General features: G+C 44.7%; 1 protein-coding gene across 1 annotated transcript; it reads right to left on the reverse strand.

Annotated features, from left to right (window-relative positions):
* Positions 1 to 3600: 3600 nt before the first annotated feature.
* Positions 3601 to 15848, reverse strand: Adprm (ADP-ribose/CDP-alcohol diphosphatase, manganese dependent). The gene is made up of 5 exons (XM_032912331.1): positions 15527 to 15848; positions 15082 to 15180; positions 7035 to 7661; positions 5747 to 5863; positions 3601 to 3994 (listed from the first exon to the last, which is right to left on the reverse strand). The coding sequence occupies exons 3-5, from the start codon at positions 7633 to 7635 to the stop codon at positions 3699 to 3701; spliced, it is 1014 nt and encodes a 337-aa protein (XP_032768222.1). The 5' UTR covers positions 7636 to 7661; positions 15082 to 15180; positions 15527 to 15848; the 3' UTR covers positions 3601 to 3698.
* Positions 15849 to 15963: the final 115 nt, after the last annotated feature.

Below are 15963 nucleotides of genomic sequence, written 5' to 3' on the forward strand. Positions count from 1 at the left end.
AGCTCGAGAATTCCAGAGGGAGTAGAGTGAGGGGAGCTGAGGCTGGGTAATGTGCTGACATGGAGGGAGGTTCAAGACCGCAATTCCAAACTAATCTAATGGACTTGACTGGTTCAGCTGCACGGAACCCAGAAAAATTTCAGGACAGGCAAGCCAAATGAAAGTAGAAAAAAAGTAGAAATTAAAGAAAATATAGAAAAGATAACTTCAGAGTTAAGCAAGAATAGGGGATATTAATCATTGTTTCGATAAATATTAAAAATAAAAAACCCTGACTAAACCTTTTATCCCAAGCTAGTGCCGGCACTTGGAGGGCTACTGGCACTGCAGGGTATCTCTATCTCAGCGGCTCCACGCTGCCCCAAGTACTCTCAGACCCAGCTGATCCGGGAGCCGTTCCAGCATGGCAGCTTGGCATGCTAGTCCCTAGAGTTAGCTCCCATACAAAGTGGGGGACATACAGAACGAACCATAATTTATCTCTGATTAGTATCTCTCCCGGTGGCTCTCTACTAGTTCAGAACTCTCTGGCTCCAGCTACCTCGTAAAATCAAGACTCAACAAACTGCAACCCAACAATCAGATTTATATGTTAAATTCTCAACCCACACAATAAACTCACAAGCAATTGATAAAGATATAAACTGCGCACCTAGATAAGATCAATTTGCCTACAGAAATCCATCCCTTAAGAAATATACACAACTATCTTGGCAATTCAAGACCACTCGGATCTGGGTCATCCTTCTCGTCTCTATCTTGATTCTCCTCCTCCTTCCCCTTCTCTCCTGCCTTACAAAAGCTTTGTCCCTGCCTTATTTTTTTTATTGCCCAATCATGACCTTGCCCTACTTGCACCAGCCCTCACCTGCATATAGACATCACACAAATCATAATTTATCTCCGTGAAAACTAAGATGAAAAAATCTATGCATCCTTTTAATGGATATTGGAGTGACCACAAGAGAGGAGAGCTCTGTAGGTTGTCACGGTCCAAAAGGGCAGACACAGGTTGTTATTGAGCACTTGACTTGTGGGCGGGGTGACCAAAGGAGTAAAATTTTAACTTCTCTACTTTTAGGAGCAGGGAGACAACTGCCAAGAAAAGTTAAGTGTACATGGAATGGTGTGTGTGTGTGTGTGTGTGTGTGTGTGTGTGTGTGTGTGTACCTTTTACAACTGCAAATTTTGATATGGACTGTTGGGGTCGATCTGGTGCGGCTATGTATTTAAATGCTAAATACTGCCCCCCACCCCCATCTCATTTCATGCACACCAAATGATGTTATGCAAACTTGGCTTGCCAATCTTTTTTGAGGGGTTAATAATAATGGCTGACAGCCAATAACTGGGGAGAATAGAGATAAGCAGAGTTTCTGTCACAGGGCTGGGAGGGGTGAGGGGAGGGAGAGCAGGAGGTCGCTATTGGATAGGATGGACCAGGAACACAGGTCAACTACTGGCAAGTAACTTGGGGAGCACAGCTGGGAAACAGCCAGTCTAGCATTGAAAAATAATTTGGGGTAATCGCCCATTAATTGTGCTGAAGCTGATTAAATAAACTGTTTGGACTCTGTCTCAATTATTAGGGGGCTGATGGGGTCACAGTAATTAATAGTTATTAAATACCTCACAGCAACAATCAACAGGTGAAGTATTGGCAAGAGTTTAGTGTTCAGATGGTTGTGCTCCAGTGCAAAATACAGTAAACCTTAGAGACACAAACATAGAACGTATCTTATACTAAGTGTATGCTGAAAAAATATTTTGAGATAAATTGGGCTAGATATAATATGTTGAATTTACTTTTGAAGGTGCGATTGCTTGAGTATTGTTTACGTAGCTCATGTGGTGTGTTCGGTCTCTGCATGGGGAAGCTTATCTAGGCTGGAATCGAACTCTGTAACCAGATGAGAGAGGTGGTTTGCATGAGAATGCCTCCACAGGCCCATGTCTGAATACTTGGTCCCCACTTGGCAGTGCTGTTTGGGTAGGTTAGAATGTGTGGCTTTGTTGGAGGAAGTAGTTACTGGGGATGAGATTTGAGGTTTCAAAAGATTCAGGCCATTCCCAGTGCCTCTCTCTGCCTCCCTTTCAGATCCTGATGTGAGCGCTCAGCTGTTCCTGCTAACCCTCTGGAGGAGCAGGCCTCAACCTGTGGGTCTCAACCCTTTGGGAGTCAAACGACCCTTCCACAGGGGCTGCCTAAGGCCATCTGTGTATCATATATTTACATTAAGATTTATAACAGTAGCAAAATTAGTTATGAAGTAGTAACAGAAATAACTTTATAGTTGTGTGTCACCACAACACGAGAAACTCTATTAAAGGGTAGAGGCATTAGGAAAGTTGAGAACCACTGCTTTGGAACCATAAATCCCGAATTAAATGCTTTCTTTCTAAGTTGCCTTGGTCATGGTGTTCTGTTGCAGTGACAGAAAAGGCAAGATATTTCGGATTTAAGAGATGCTCCTTTTGAGTAGTACTCATCCCCACCATGCCAAGAGTAAAAATGAGTCAGATACTGTTTTATATAAGACAACAGTACTCTGTAAATACTGAAGGGATACTTACTTTTGAAAACAGTGGCTACTGAAGTCAGATTATAAGGAACAAAATGAAATTGATATTAAAGCAATTGCAGTGCATTTTTGAGTCAATAAAATACACATCAAGGATTTGAGTCTTCCAGTGGGTTAGCCTGTGTGGTCTTTACAGCTTTTGTATATCTTTAGGCCTAAGTCTTGATGAACCCAATCCATTTGCAAGTTCGACATGGGACCGATTGATCCTCTGAATCATGCTTGATTTCTGTGTGTAAGTGAGTCATGCTCAGAACAGAGATTCAGCATTTTAACAGCCTGTATCAAGACTAGTATGGCTGTAAATATTATAGTACCCTGGGCACCCTCAGAGAAGCACGGAAGATGCTTAAGTCTCAGTGTGTGCTTGCCTTGGGTCCTTACCAGTGGAATAAAAGAATTTTTATTTTTAGTTTTTGAAGGCTAACCTTTCTTTTCCTTTAGTGTTTCTGATTTTATCTCAGTACTAAGGAGATGTGCATGTATAGTGTCAGTTCATTTTCTTCGCTGGCAGCCTGCCTGGTGTTGGGCTTGGTGACCTTACTGGCCAGCTATGCTACCCTTTCCATGAGGGTCTTGAGGTTCTTGGAGGGGATCTAGCACCTGAAATGACTTCACAGAATGGGGATGTCACCTATATCTAAGTATAGGTGTTCTGAAACAAGCGACCAAAGTCCACTCACACAGCAGGGTAAGCAGACAGACTTGCCTTGGCTTTTGGCTTTCATGTGCTAAACTGTAGAGTTAACGCAAGAGTAATTTCCTGGTACCAAAAAGAAAAAGAAAGGAAAGAAGAGAAAGAAAGCAAAAGAAATGAAATTCAAATTAGGTCAAATACAGTCCCTCCTCAGGACTCTCTGCCCACAGGAGTCTCCTTCCTGGTTTATTTTAATACTTTTAGTACTAGCTTTTAGTACCTGGATATATTATCCAAAAATAACATTTCTGAGTTTTATCTTCACTCATACACACTCAAGCACAAATATATTTTGGACACAAACAGAATACTTAACAGTGCGACTGAGAATTTAACTTTTTATGGAATGAAGTAAAACATAAAACAATGCCATTCACTTCTACAAAGCAAACAAGATAACAGGATTAAAAACACAAGGCTTATTCCCTTTTGTAATTCATAATTCTGTCTGGAACTCTGCCTCTCCCTTTCAGCAGCATTTTGTCAGGGTAGACATGAACTGTGCCAAAGGCCTGGCTGTCCGGAGCTGTTTCAATAACTCCTTCCAGGTTGACGTGGTGCACGCCGAAAGGATCCTCAGAGTAGCCACCATCATGTGTATGACCGGCAAGGAAGCACACCACACACTGGTGAGACCATATGATTGACAGAGCGTCCACGTAGTTCCAAGCCAGGCACACGCTGTCAGAGGCCTCTGGGTAAATGGGAAGATGGCCTGTTAAGGAGAAATTAGGAGCCAATTAAATCTCTTTCCATCCAGAAAAAAAGACCAAAAGCTGGTTTTCAGGAAAACCAAACCCAAGCACACGAAGATGGAGGTGACAGTGTGCTCTGTAAACTCAGCACTTGGGAAGCAGCAGGAGGAGGGTCATGAGTTCAAGGCCTGCCTGAGCTATGGAGCAGGCAATCTATAGCCACATCTTTGATGCGCAGAACAGACAGATGGGTAGACAGTCCACTCGTAAGGCGGAAGATATGTCTATTCAGGAAAATGATCTCCGAGGCCTACACAATCCCAAGGACATCCTGTGTGGGAAATCAGTGAAGGCCCAGCAGTCATCCAGGTTCTGTGCCAGGATGCAGTCTCACTGAGTTCTGTACGTAGGAATGTTCTATGTAAAGAAAGATGCAGCTAACAAATAGCTTAGGAGCTGCCCAGGAGTTGTGATGTCACTGGACAAACAGTTCAGGAGACTCGAAAGGGCCTCTGGAGATCAAAGCTGCCAGTTCCAACTTGCAGCTGAGAAAACTGATTAAAGCAAGCGGAGAAGGCTGACCTTGGGCCTGAGGAGATACATAGGCACAGAAGTAGGACTTTGAGTTGCAGTGCCAACATGTCTGTCAGCCTAAGACCACACCAGGCCAGAGTTTCTCACGGCGAGTATCACAGCTCGCCTATCTGCTTCTTCCCAATCACCCAGCTCTGCTCTGCTACTGTTTGCACCCTTACATTTAAACCAGTTCCATTTAATACCCACTCCCTTATAAGCAAGTAAGAAACGGAGTGGGTAAAAGACCCGAAGAGCAGGACATGGGCCCGAACACTTGTGCACATCCTTCCCTCCTCTTTCTCTGACACGAGCTGTTTAGGCTAAGAGAAGCTAAATGGGCAGTCACAAGGCAGCGGACACACCCCTGTTCAATCAAAGGATTTTCATTAAAGATCCCGTGCGTGTGAGAAAAGTGCAGTTCACAGGGTTTGTTAGTCAACTCTCACAATATTAAAAAAACCAAGGGGCAGATGGCTTCCCAACATCATGTGGAAGCAGGCACACCTTCCAAACCGCCTGCCATCTCTAACGGCAGTGTGTCTCAAACTGATTCTAAATGAAAACTGATTCCTGTGGAACTGTGGGACTGGCCGAGAACTGCAAGTGTGACTGTCACATCTCACACCAGCTTTGCTTCAGCTGGCCAGCAGTGACCCAACCGTGGCAATTTCACTGCCAGCCAGGGCTGCTAAGCCTAAGACTTGGTAGAGCCATAATTTGTACATCATTTTATTCCAGTTGGGAAAAGTCCACTTAGAATCTACAGGGGAAACTCAGAAACACTAACACAGATGACAAGATGTTTTTGTTATCTTACAATTCTTTCCTGATGCATTTTTAAATGTTAAGAATTAGGTTTCAATGAAAACTGGTTAAGCAGGGCTTAGAGAGATGGCTCCTCTTCCAGAGGACCTGGATTCAATTCCCAGCACCTACATGTTAGCTTACAAATGTCTAGAATTACAGAAGAGGAGAGCTGACACCCTCTTCTGGCCTCCTTGGGAACTGCAATCACACAGTACACAAATATTCAGGCAAACATTCATACACTAATACAATTATTTTACAATCTCAAAAAATGTAACTATCTGTTTTACAGAAAGAGATATCAAAACACAAATATTACTACTCTTTCATGGATTAACTTCCCAATTTCTAAAATGCCCATGTAACCAAAGGAGCAATTTAATACTTACTCACAATGACCACCTTCTCCTGGTTCGCGTCAGAGAATGTAAGAACTTCATTCAACCAGTTCAGCTGTTCTTGGCTGAATCCTCCATTAAACTGGACATACTGGGGCTCAGAAAGTCCTGAATGAATTTAGCAAGTTAGATCTGTTGCACGTCACTCTCTCCCTCACTTGGGCATTCAGGTTTAGCTAATGCAAGGATGCACTTTCTTTAGGGGCAGCATCTTAGGAATACAGAGCAATACACAAGTACAGTGATGGAAAGTCTAGTCTTGGCTTCCTGTTTATTTCACTCGCTTTCACTATGATCCAAACACAACCTCCTTTCTTCGTCCTCCGGGCCTACTACATATTCTTGTCCCTGTTGCCTTTGCCGAGGTCGACACCGTGCTGTAGAAGGCTAATGCCGAAGGAAGCCTTAGGGCACGCAGAGCCTTTGTGCCTGCTTCCTGTGCCCGCCAGCTCCCTACCCGACTCTTTCTAGGTATAGCTCCTGTCATCTGGACAACAGCCTGGATTCTTTCGTCCTTGGAGCGCTTTTGTCTGCCCACCTAATCTAAAACAGCACCCCTAGTCTTCGCTGTGAGGACGTACTCCATTTTTCTCCATGCAGTTAACATCCAGGAGAGGATCTGACTTTTGCTTCATTTACTGCTATGGTATGGATATGAAATGTTGCAAGGCTCGTGTGTTGGAAGACCTGGTCACCCACTGTGGAGTTACTGGGAGGTGACGGCATCCTTCAGAGGTGAGAACTAGTGAGGGAAGGATGCCCTCAATGGGGAGAGTACAAGCTTGGGCCCTCTTCCTCCGCTTTGCTTCCAGGCTCTCATGTGTAGGCAGCTTGCTCTAGCACGTATTCCTTGTCACAACACGCTGCTTTACCACAGGCCCAAATGCAACTGGGCCAAGGGACTAAGAACAAAACGCCTGCAAACCATAAGCCAAGACAGACCTTTCCTCCATGGAAGTTTATTAGTTTAGGTATTGACCAGTAATGGAATGCTAACAAATATATTTATTCCTATCTGCCTGGCCCACCTACTGCTATGGTTCTCCCCATTAAAAAAAAAAAGTTACTAAGTGTTCATTCCAGAATGGACACTCAGTATCTGTTGAATGTCTAAAGTTTGAATCACTTGTAACCAGTCTATGTGACTTCAGGAGTAAGAATCCTGACCCTGAACGATGACAATAAACTTTTACCTTAACCATCCATCCTCCTGCTGAATAAAAGGTAGCTGGAGAGCTTAAAGACAAGGTTAGATTCTCAGCTCAGAGCAACAATTCACCTTGAGGACTATTCAACTCCACATTCGGGTTGTGCTCCCTCAGCATCTTCATACACTGCTCATATTTTGGAGAAAACTGGTCTATGCCCAAGACACTCAAGTCATAAGAATCAAGTAAAATGAACCGGAATTTAGGGAACGGTACAAAGTGATAAGCGTAATAGTTCTCTGATGGCATGGTCTCAGGATGCTGCGGGATCCGGTCTTCTAGAAACTTGCTGTTCAGTTTGGAGTTTGCTAAGTAGTCTCTGCTGAAGTTATAGAACTCATGGTTGCCCCACGTGTGGTGAACCGGAACTTTGAGCATTTGGAAGGTGTTCATGACAAGCTCTAGCGACTTTTCCGACACTTTATACTGAGCGTTGTAGCCATCGATGATGTCCCCGAGCTGCAGGACACAACAGGGCATGCTGCTTTCTTTATTCCAGTCCTCGATGGCGCCCTGCAGGTGGACCAGGCTGTGCCGGTAGTACCTCCGCCTGCTTCTTTGAAAATTGTACCCGTCCTCTAAGTCAGCGTACTGAATATCTGCTATGACCCCAAAGGAGAAGAGGGGCTCGGGACTGTCAGCCGGGGAACTGGGGTCCGGCTTATCAGCCATAGCCGCCGAGCAGGCTCCTAAAGAAGCTAAGGAGAGGGGAAAGACACCCATGTTAGAATACTTCAGCTTTCCGGATGGACAGAAGAAAATGACAAAACAGGCTAATCGACTAGACAGCAGGACGGACAGACAAGTGTGTAGGCTCTAGGGGTTACTGCCTTAGCTGTGAAATGTTTCCGCTCTCATCTGTAAAGAGGATGGCGTCTCTCACTCAGAAGACTAACCTTTTACAAAAGGGCACTACCATACTGACCATCAGGAATTCCAACCACAGTAGCTAAATTCAAATCTCGAAACATTCCTCACTTTCCACCCACTTTACACGTGAGTGATACAAATCCTTTCCCAAGTCAAAACTGTTGGGGTTTCATCTGTGGCTATTACACGAATGCTAAATTCTGAACCCCAAGAGCTGGCTGCCGTCCAGACAAGTGCAAACTAGCTTCTGCTGTGTAAACCTCGCTCCCCAATTTAAAGCTATAGTTACTAAAAGGATAGAGCCTATGACTGGGCAGTAGAGGGAAAAATGCAGGACCTGAGAATAGATGGAGGGAGAGACCATGGGGTGGGGAGGGAGGAAGATTGGGGCAGGAGCTCGCCCTGAGGACACACATGGAACAGCTAGCCTGGCGAGACTGGAACTGCAGGTAACACGGGGACTATGGTTTGGCCACAGGTTAGAATAGCTCAGAGCCTGCCCAGTCTAGACTTACAGCTGGTAAATAAAATACCAGGGTTGTTGTTGTTTTGTTTTTAACACAAAACCGCACCCATGCCACTGCACCGTCCCACTCACTCAGCCACTCTACTTCCCACAGCAGCCCCACCCTGGGATACTCAGGCAGGCTGGGGTTCTTCTCTTTGTTGATGAGCAGCCTGAGGAAGTCTTTCCCTTTTAGTATCTGAGGGAAGACAGTGATGATATGAAAAGAAGGCAGTTTAGTGACAAATGTCCCCAGAGGTTTTGGTGGCATTCATGGGTAGGTGCGGCCTTGTTGGACTAAGTAAGCCACTGAGGGCGGCTTTTACAGTTTAAGGCCCTGCACTACCTCCAGTTCGCTCTCTGCTGTTGGACATGTTCTCCCTCAACTTCCTGTTGTGCTGTCATGCCTGCCTGATACAGCAGACTCACAGAGTGAGGATGGGAGGGCTAATGTTGGAGATACGGTTTCTTTGTGTAGCCCTGGCTATCCTAATACTCCCTGTGTAGATCAGGTTAGCCTAGAATGCACAGAGATCCACCTGCCTCTGCTTCCCAAAGGTATGTGCCACCTCGCCTGGATATAAAAAAAATTCTTATCCCTCTGAACTGTAAGGCAAAATAAACTCTACCTTAAGTTAATTTTTTGGTCATTTAAAAAAATCATGATAGAAAAGTAACTAATATAAAGAAGAATAATTTTAAATTTAAAAAAGCCCAGTGTAGTGCCCGGTGGTTGAAAGAGCTTCCTCCAGGGTGCCTGAATTCCCAGCACACATGTTAGAAAGCTCACAGCCACCTATAATTCCATCTACAAACTCAGAGACCTGAGATCCTCTTTTGGATATCAAACCGATGAGTGTGTACTCACACAGAAATATATAAATGAAAAATACAAAAGCTATGACATCACTTTGCACTGTCCTTCCTATGAGCAGCTGAATTCTAATTTGAACCGGTTCTCCTCATCTTAGAACCCAGTCCCCAGATTCTGAGCCAGAACAGAAAACAAAATCCTTTCATCCCACACATAATCTCCACATAAACTATAAAGTATCTCATAAGGTTATTTATAAACAGAATTTGTAACTCTAAGAGAACCAAGAATACCAAGGGTTATGACAAACATAAAAGGCCAAGGTGCTAAATTATCAACTTTTATTATGAGAAATAAACCTCTGTAGTTTTGTTTGAATTGATCAAAACATAGCTGTTTCTAAAAACTCCTGATTTTCTAAAATCCTTCCGACTTCTGATCACCAACCATCTGCTCTGTCTAGCCATGGTCTAAGCATACTCCTGACAGAGTCTCCAACTCCATACTCAGCACAGGGGCCAGAGTGCAGCTAGACACGAGAATGGGGCTCTCCTCACTTTGTTGTCATTGAATGGTTCAGTGGGTAAAGGTACTTGCTGCCTGCCAAACCTGATGACCTGTGTTCAATTTCTAAGACCCACATGGTGCAAACAGTGAACTCCAGGCCTCAAGCTGCCCTCTGACCTCCACGTATGCACTGTGGCACACATGTATCTTGTACACACTTATTTTCCTTAATGTTTTTAAAGAGCGTTTAAATTTGTTCTCTTCTTCCAGTTTCCACCTGAAAACCCTATTATCATCATGTCTGAATATGTGTGATGGGAAAGCATTCTCTTAACCTTCCTGGGAGCGAAAGACACTTTTATTGGTAAGGTGGAAAACACAAGATAAAATTACAAGAAAAACAAACTCCATCGAGTCAGCTGAAAATACTTGATCTAATTAGTTTCCGATATTTGAGATTCCAAGTACAGCCAAATGGGATTAAAGCAAAGGCCAGACGGCAAGGTCTTTAGTGAGCATCCTCCCCAAAGCTCAAGACTAAACTGTCCTGAGAACACCCTCCAGTCTGTGACACATGAGCTGGCTGTTTGGAGAGTTAAACTCAGAACCTTTAGGTGATCTCTTAGAGAAGATTTAGTCCTAGTGATCTCTTTTCTCCAAAAAGCGGTTGTTATTTTTGCTCTGTAAACAATCATTTTCCGTTGATTATGTAACCACACCCCATTTTCTTTCAGGCCAATTTCCCTTCTGAGTTCTAGTTAGTGACCTCCCTTTTCTGGGTGACCACCTGGGGGTAGGTACACAGCCCAAGCTGGGTCAATAAACTCCAACTTAGCAACATCTGTCAGGAGCTTGAGCACAGCTGTTGAAGCTCCTGCTGAAAGCTACCAGGGAAGTGACTACGGTTACACTGCTTTGTCCCAACTCCACTTTCTGTTTGTTTAGGCATTCCTCAGCCCAGTGCCCTCAACAGACACATCTATCTTGGCAACACAATTGGGACTGACCCTGACCACGGTCCAAATGTATTAACCAAAATAATTAATGCTTATACAAACTAAGGATAAACGTAAATAACCAATAAAGCAATACATCAAAATAAATTGTCATGCTGGGATGTGACTGGGACAACTACTGTGTTTTGCTGAAACAGATGTTGCCAGGTTACCCTGACCCTGATCCAAGACTGATGCAACTGTAGTCTGTGGACTTTTACCTTTAAAATGCTGTACTCCTGAGCTTTTGTTTTAAGAGCCTTCCTGAGGTGCTAGCTCACTCTTGGTCACAGCCTTACATGTATTCGTCAAGCCTACAAGACAACCCGAGTTTCTGGGGGGAAATTGGCAGAGATGAACCCAACATAGAAGGAAGCAAATGTGAACGATGAACGAGTCCTGGAAACTACCTGCACCCACACTGTATACCCGCTCTGTGAGTCTGCTCTATCAGGCAGGCATGGTGGCACAACAGGAAGCTGAGGGAGGGAGAACATGTTCATTGGCAGTATCAAGCAGAGAGCGAACAGGAAGTAGCACGGGGCTTTAAACTGTAAACACCTTAGTGTGTAATGTAGGCAGAGCAGGGATCTTACTTCCTGAATCTCTCGGCTACCTTCTACAGACCCACCTCCTCTCACCAGCTACTCTGAGTTCTATAGCCATGGCTAAGAGCAGCCTCTCTTCTCAGCTAACATGAGCATGAAAGGCAGAGCCTCAGAAGAGAAATACAGGTGTCAATTCCCAATTCCCAACAAGTCTTGGGTTAACTCTGACTTTGAAAGAAAAGATTGCCCAGCACATGGGTTGGGGGAGGGGGGTATACAGCTTCTCAGTGTAATTCCCAACACCTAACTGACAATCCCCTCACCCCTCATATAGATCCATTTCCTTCTACCAGCTTCTGCCTCCTGGTTTTACCAGTAGATCTGAAAACAACAGAAAGCTCAGACGCCAGTGACGATGATGATGACATTTGCAAAAATTCTTTATGTCTTCAGAGATTTGTCCCTGTCTAAGACACAGTTCATCTCTAGGACATCATAGTATCACCTAGTACCTGCTGGTGTGACAGAAAGCAAAGAAGGGGACAGGGAGATAAGGGATAGGTATAGAGCACATATCACTGAGGAGATCAAGAACACCTTTACTAGGAAACAAGGGATGTGTGAAGGCCTGAGACTCTCTCTCTTACCCTAAGGAGGGTCTCTGCTCCACCTCACTCTGGCCTGCTATGGGAAAGTTAAAGAGTCCAGAAGGAAGGACCAGGACTTTTCCAAAATACCCATCTCCATAAAATACCACACACACACACACACACACACACACACACACACACACACACACACACACACGGGGGGGATATTTCACAATGTTAGCGGTAATAAGAGGAAGTCTGAGGCATGCCTATGATTAGGCACAGGAGTCTGGTCCTATGGTGAGGCAAGCATGTGCCAGGAAATTCACAAAACTTCCAGTTTAGCCCGCCCCACGTAAGGCAGCCTAAACTCACATCCAGCACAGAATTTAGCCTCATCAACTAATGCCAGACTAAGCATCAAACGGTACTATGTGTGCCCTGCCGCTCTCAAGAGAACTACTTGAAGAAAACCCATGTGATACCTTGGAGGCTTCTGTTAATAATAAAAGTTCCATATTCATACTCCACAACAGGCTACCTTTGCAAGGGCTCTATAAAATCAGGCTTTGAGGTATCACTAGCAAGTCACTCAATATTTGGTTACAATTAAAAATTAGTTTTTTATCCAATAGATAAAAATCACATTCAAGGAGGCTGAAGAGTGGGGCATTCCTGGTGGGACAACTGGCCGGGGAAGGTCAGCTGGGTGCTTTCTCTGCCTCTCGGAGCCAGCAGGCTTTCACTCCAGCATCTGACTCCTGAGTCTTCATTGGGAAAAATCAGATGATTGAGATTTTGTTAAAAAAAAACAACAACAATAAACAATATGAAAAAGTTGTAAGACACTTTAGTAGACAAAGAAACTGAGAGTAGAGCTAGTAGTGACATCCTCAGCTGACAGAGTTTAACAGATGGGTGGGATACAACATCAATACTCGTCATGTGAGTCTGACCGTGTACCCTACGCTTGAGTACAGAACAGAGATTCTGCCCTACACAGAGACTTGTGGCGATAGAAGGGGAACACAACTTCTACTGAGTCTTCTTCAGGAGGGAAACTGAGTATTGATGACGCCGACTGGAAAGGCTGAATAGAAATCTAAGACCTCTTCCAGCTACTCCCTCAAGAAGCCATACCCATACCCTTGTGGCTCTCCTTCCCCTAACCATCTCTTTCCGACTAACTCTCACTCTCGCAGCTATGAAATCTCGTCATAAGCTCCAAACCTGTCGAACCGATTCATCCCGAAACTCCTTTCAGCACTGGAGAATCCTAGCTTGACCCAAGCAGAGGACTCTGCAATGAGTGCCTGAGGCTGCCATGGGCAGCAGCATGAGGCTGTGCTTCCCACTCCTGCCCCACTGGAGCTACCATCTTGCCTGGCAGCTACCAGAGGACAGTCCCTGACATGGCACTGCTTCAAGAGCAGCCCATGATAAGATCTCATGACCTGCAAAGCTTGAGAAGACCTGAAAGCGCTCTGCAGACAAGAGAGAAAAACCCTTACCTTCTTAAAAGCAACGCGAATCCTCACTTAAAGACCTATCAGTGGCTGGAGCCTTACTTTCTGTTCTGCTTGGCTTCACTGTTTTTTGTTTTGTTTTCTTTTAAGGTGCTCCTGGCATAATACATACCCAATGGTTAAAGCTTTATACTATTACCCTTTTTAAAAGAATCTGCTCAACCATTAAAATCTTTCTTGGGGACTGGGGAGATGGCTCAGCAGTTAAGTGTGTTTGCTGCTCTCTCATGAAACAGGAGGCTCCACATAGTAGGTGGCTCACAACTACCTGTGACTCTACCTCCAAGGGACCCAAAACCCTCTTCTGGCATCTGAGGGCAACACACACCCACATGCATGCCTGTGCACGCATACACACACACACACACACACACACACACACACACACACACACACACACTAAATCTTAAAAAATAAAATGGGGGGGGGAGAGGATCCATAGGCTAGACCAATGGCTCAGAATTAAGAGTGTTCTTGCAAAGGATCTGAGTTCAGTTCCCATCACTCATCTCGGGTGGCTCACAAGCACCTGTAGCTCCAACTCCAGGGGGTCCCTTACCTCTGCTCTCCTTGGGTGCCTGAACTCGTGTGTACACACAATTTAAAACATCTTATTAAAAAACAACAACAAATAATTCTTATATGCTGTAAACGTGCTGGGAATATACACCTGACAACTGAGATATGTGCCCTCAATTCTTCAAGTACACACCACAATTCACTAACACCACAGGTCTTAGTTACCACATGATAGAAAGGCCTGGTTACTTTGGTGCTAATCTTAGGGCCAGGCATAACGACCTGCTGTATGCTTCACTGCTTGCGTGGTTTGATGTGGTGAGTGACTGCAGCCTCTCCTTCTACATTCTCACAGAACAGTGAGCCCGCAATCTCCAAACTCAGATTCTCTCACTTCTGTAAAAGTAACTTTTACTCTCCTGTAGTAATTATTGTCTTGGAGGCTTACTGCTAACCCAGGCCTAGTCCTGGAAGCTTCTAGCCTCCATATAATCAAATCTAGGCCTAGAGTGTTTTCAGCCTCTGAGACTAGTGATCTACTCTAATCTACTGGCTCCTTCTCATTCTCTGGCTTGTTCTGTCTTCACCTGTGTCTAGCTCTCTCTCTCTCTCTCTCTCTCTCTCTCTCTCTCTCTCTCTCTCTCTCTCTCTCTCTCTCTCTCTCTGCAACCTGTCTTTGTACAACTGTCCTGGTAAAGCTGCTCCTTCCTCTCTCTTTCTCTGTGCTACTCCCTTAAGTAGCTTCCTCTTCCTTTCCTCTCTCTTCTCTTGAAAGTTGGGCATATCCTATTTTGTCAAATCTTTCTCTGATTCATCACTTTGTCTGCTGCTGAATTAGACTTTCAAACAGGGGTGCTTCCCTCTACAAGCTAACTTTACCTTCATAGTTTAGGATTACAGATGTGTGCTAAGGGCTGAGCGGCACCACAACTAGAAACAGCATTTTTCAGTAAATAACAGTCTTGAGGTTTATGATTTGGTCAAATAGTCCGCAACACATGCTATTTAGATGAGGCAGCTTGACACAGTAGATGGCTGGATAGGCAGGGTATACATCCTTGTTCAGCATATAGTTATAGGAAACAGATCTTCCACCAACATCAACTCTTAAATAAAATGAATTTGAAACAACAACAACAACAACAACAACCAGCAAAAAGACTTCTACTAGCTTTGAGTACAAAATTCATAAAATTCCAAATCAACCAGAGAAGAAACAAGTACCATTAAACTACATTACTTACGGTGTTAGAGAGCAGCACAATAGGTCAGAAAAGCCAAGCGCGGAGAAAAATAGTATCATACTCCAGTGCAACAACCACTGAAGCAATGCTGGGATTCCCCTGGAGTTTAAAAAAAAAAAACTTTAATGAAAGGACGGAAGTTATCTTATACTCCACCACAGGGCGAGGTGGGGAGAGAGGGGCAAAGGTGAAAAAGATACTAGATGGGGATCATTTTCCCAACACATGCACGGCAAATAAAATAATAAGCAAATGAAACGAATACGAGTTAAATTTTCTCAAGGAACGGAAAATGAAGTACGTGGCTGTAGCCAACTAGGCAGTCCCAGATGAGGAAACCTTCAACAAACTTTAAAATCTGAGACCGGTGGGTGGAGCGTGGGAGACCTTTCAAAGAAATGAGCCACTGGAGGCTAACTGAAGGATGGTGTGACGCAGCACACACCTTTGCAGTGCCTTGTTACCAGGAGGCTTGTACCGCAGTTAGAAGCGCCGGCACTCCGGTCTTAAGTCATCGTACTACCCCAGACACTTAAAGTCTTATTTTTTCTAAGTCATGGATTATGGTTATTTCAAAAGTTATGGGATGACTTCTACTTTGGGGTTCGAGACCTCGCAGCTCCACCGGGCCGGTTTTTAGACTGGGCAGTAGGAGGGGACCTCCAGTCTCTTGCAGCTGGGAGAAGCGAAGCCGGCTAGAAGACTCAGGGCCACTAGTCCCACCGGTCTGGTCCTGCGATGTTTGTGTTTTCCAGCGGCTGCCAGGCCCAGCCCAGGATCCCAAGGAAATCATCTCCCAAGGCTCTCGGTCCACAACCCGCCCCACCCTACTCCACCCAACTCCACCCCTGAGAACCACCTACCGCTAGCAGCTGCACGACC

This window comes from Rattus rattus, chromosome 9, assembly GCF_011064425.1.
Source record: "Rattus rattus isolate New Zealand chromosome 9, Rrattus_CSIRO_v1, whole genome shotgun sequence".
In the NCBI taxonomy this organism is placed as follows: domain Eukaryota; kingdom Metazoa; phylum Chordata; class Mammalia; order Rodentia; family Muridae; genus Rattus; species Rattus rattus.

Excerpts from the sequence above, each read along its gene's own strand:
- Adprm (XM_032912331.1), bottom strand. The coding sequence starts at position 7,635 with ATGGCTGATAAGCCGGACCCCAGTTCCCCGGCTGACAGTCCCGAGCCC. Across the intron at positions 5,864-7,034 it reads GGAGTTGAATAGTCCTCAAG|GACTTTCTGAGCCCCAGTAT; the intron begins GTGAATTGTTGC and ends AAATTCATTCAG. Across the intron at positions 3,995-5,746 it reads GGAGAAGGTGGTCATTGTGA|GCCATCTTCCCATTTACCCA; the intron begins GTAAGTATTAAA and ends TCTCCTTAACAG.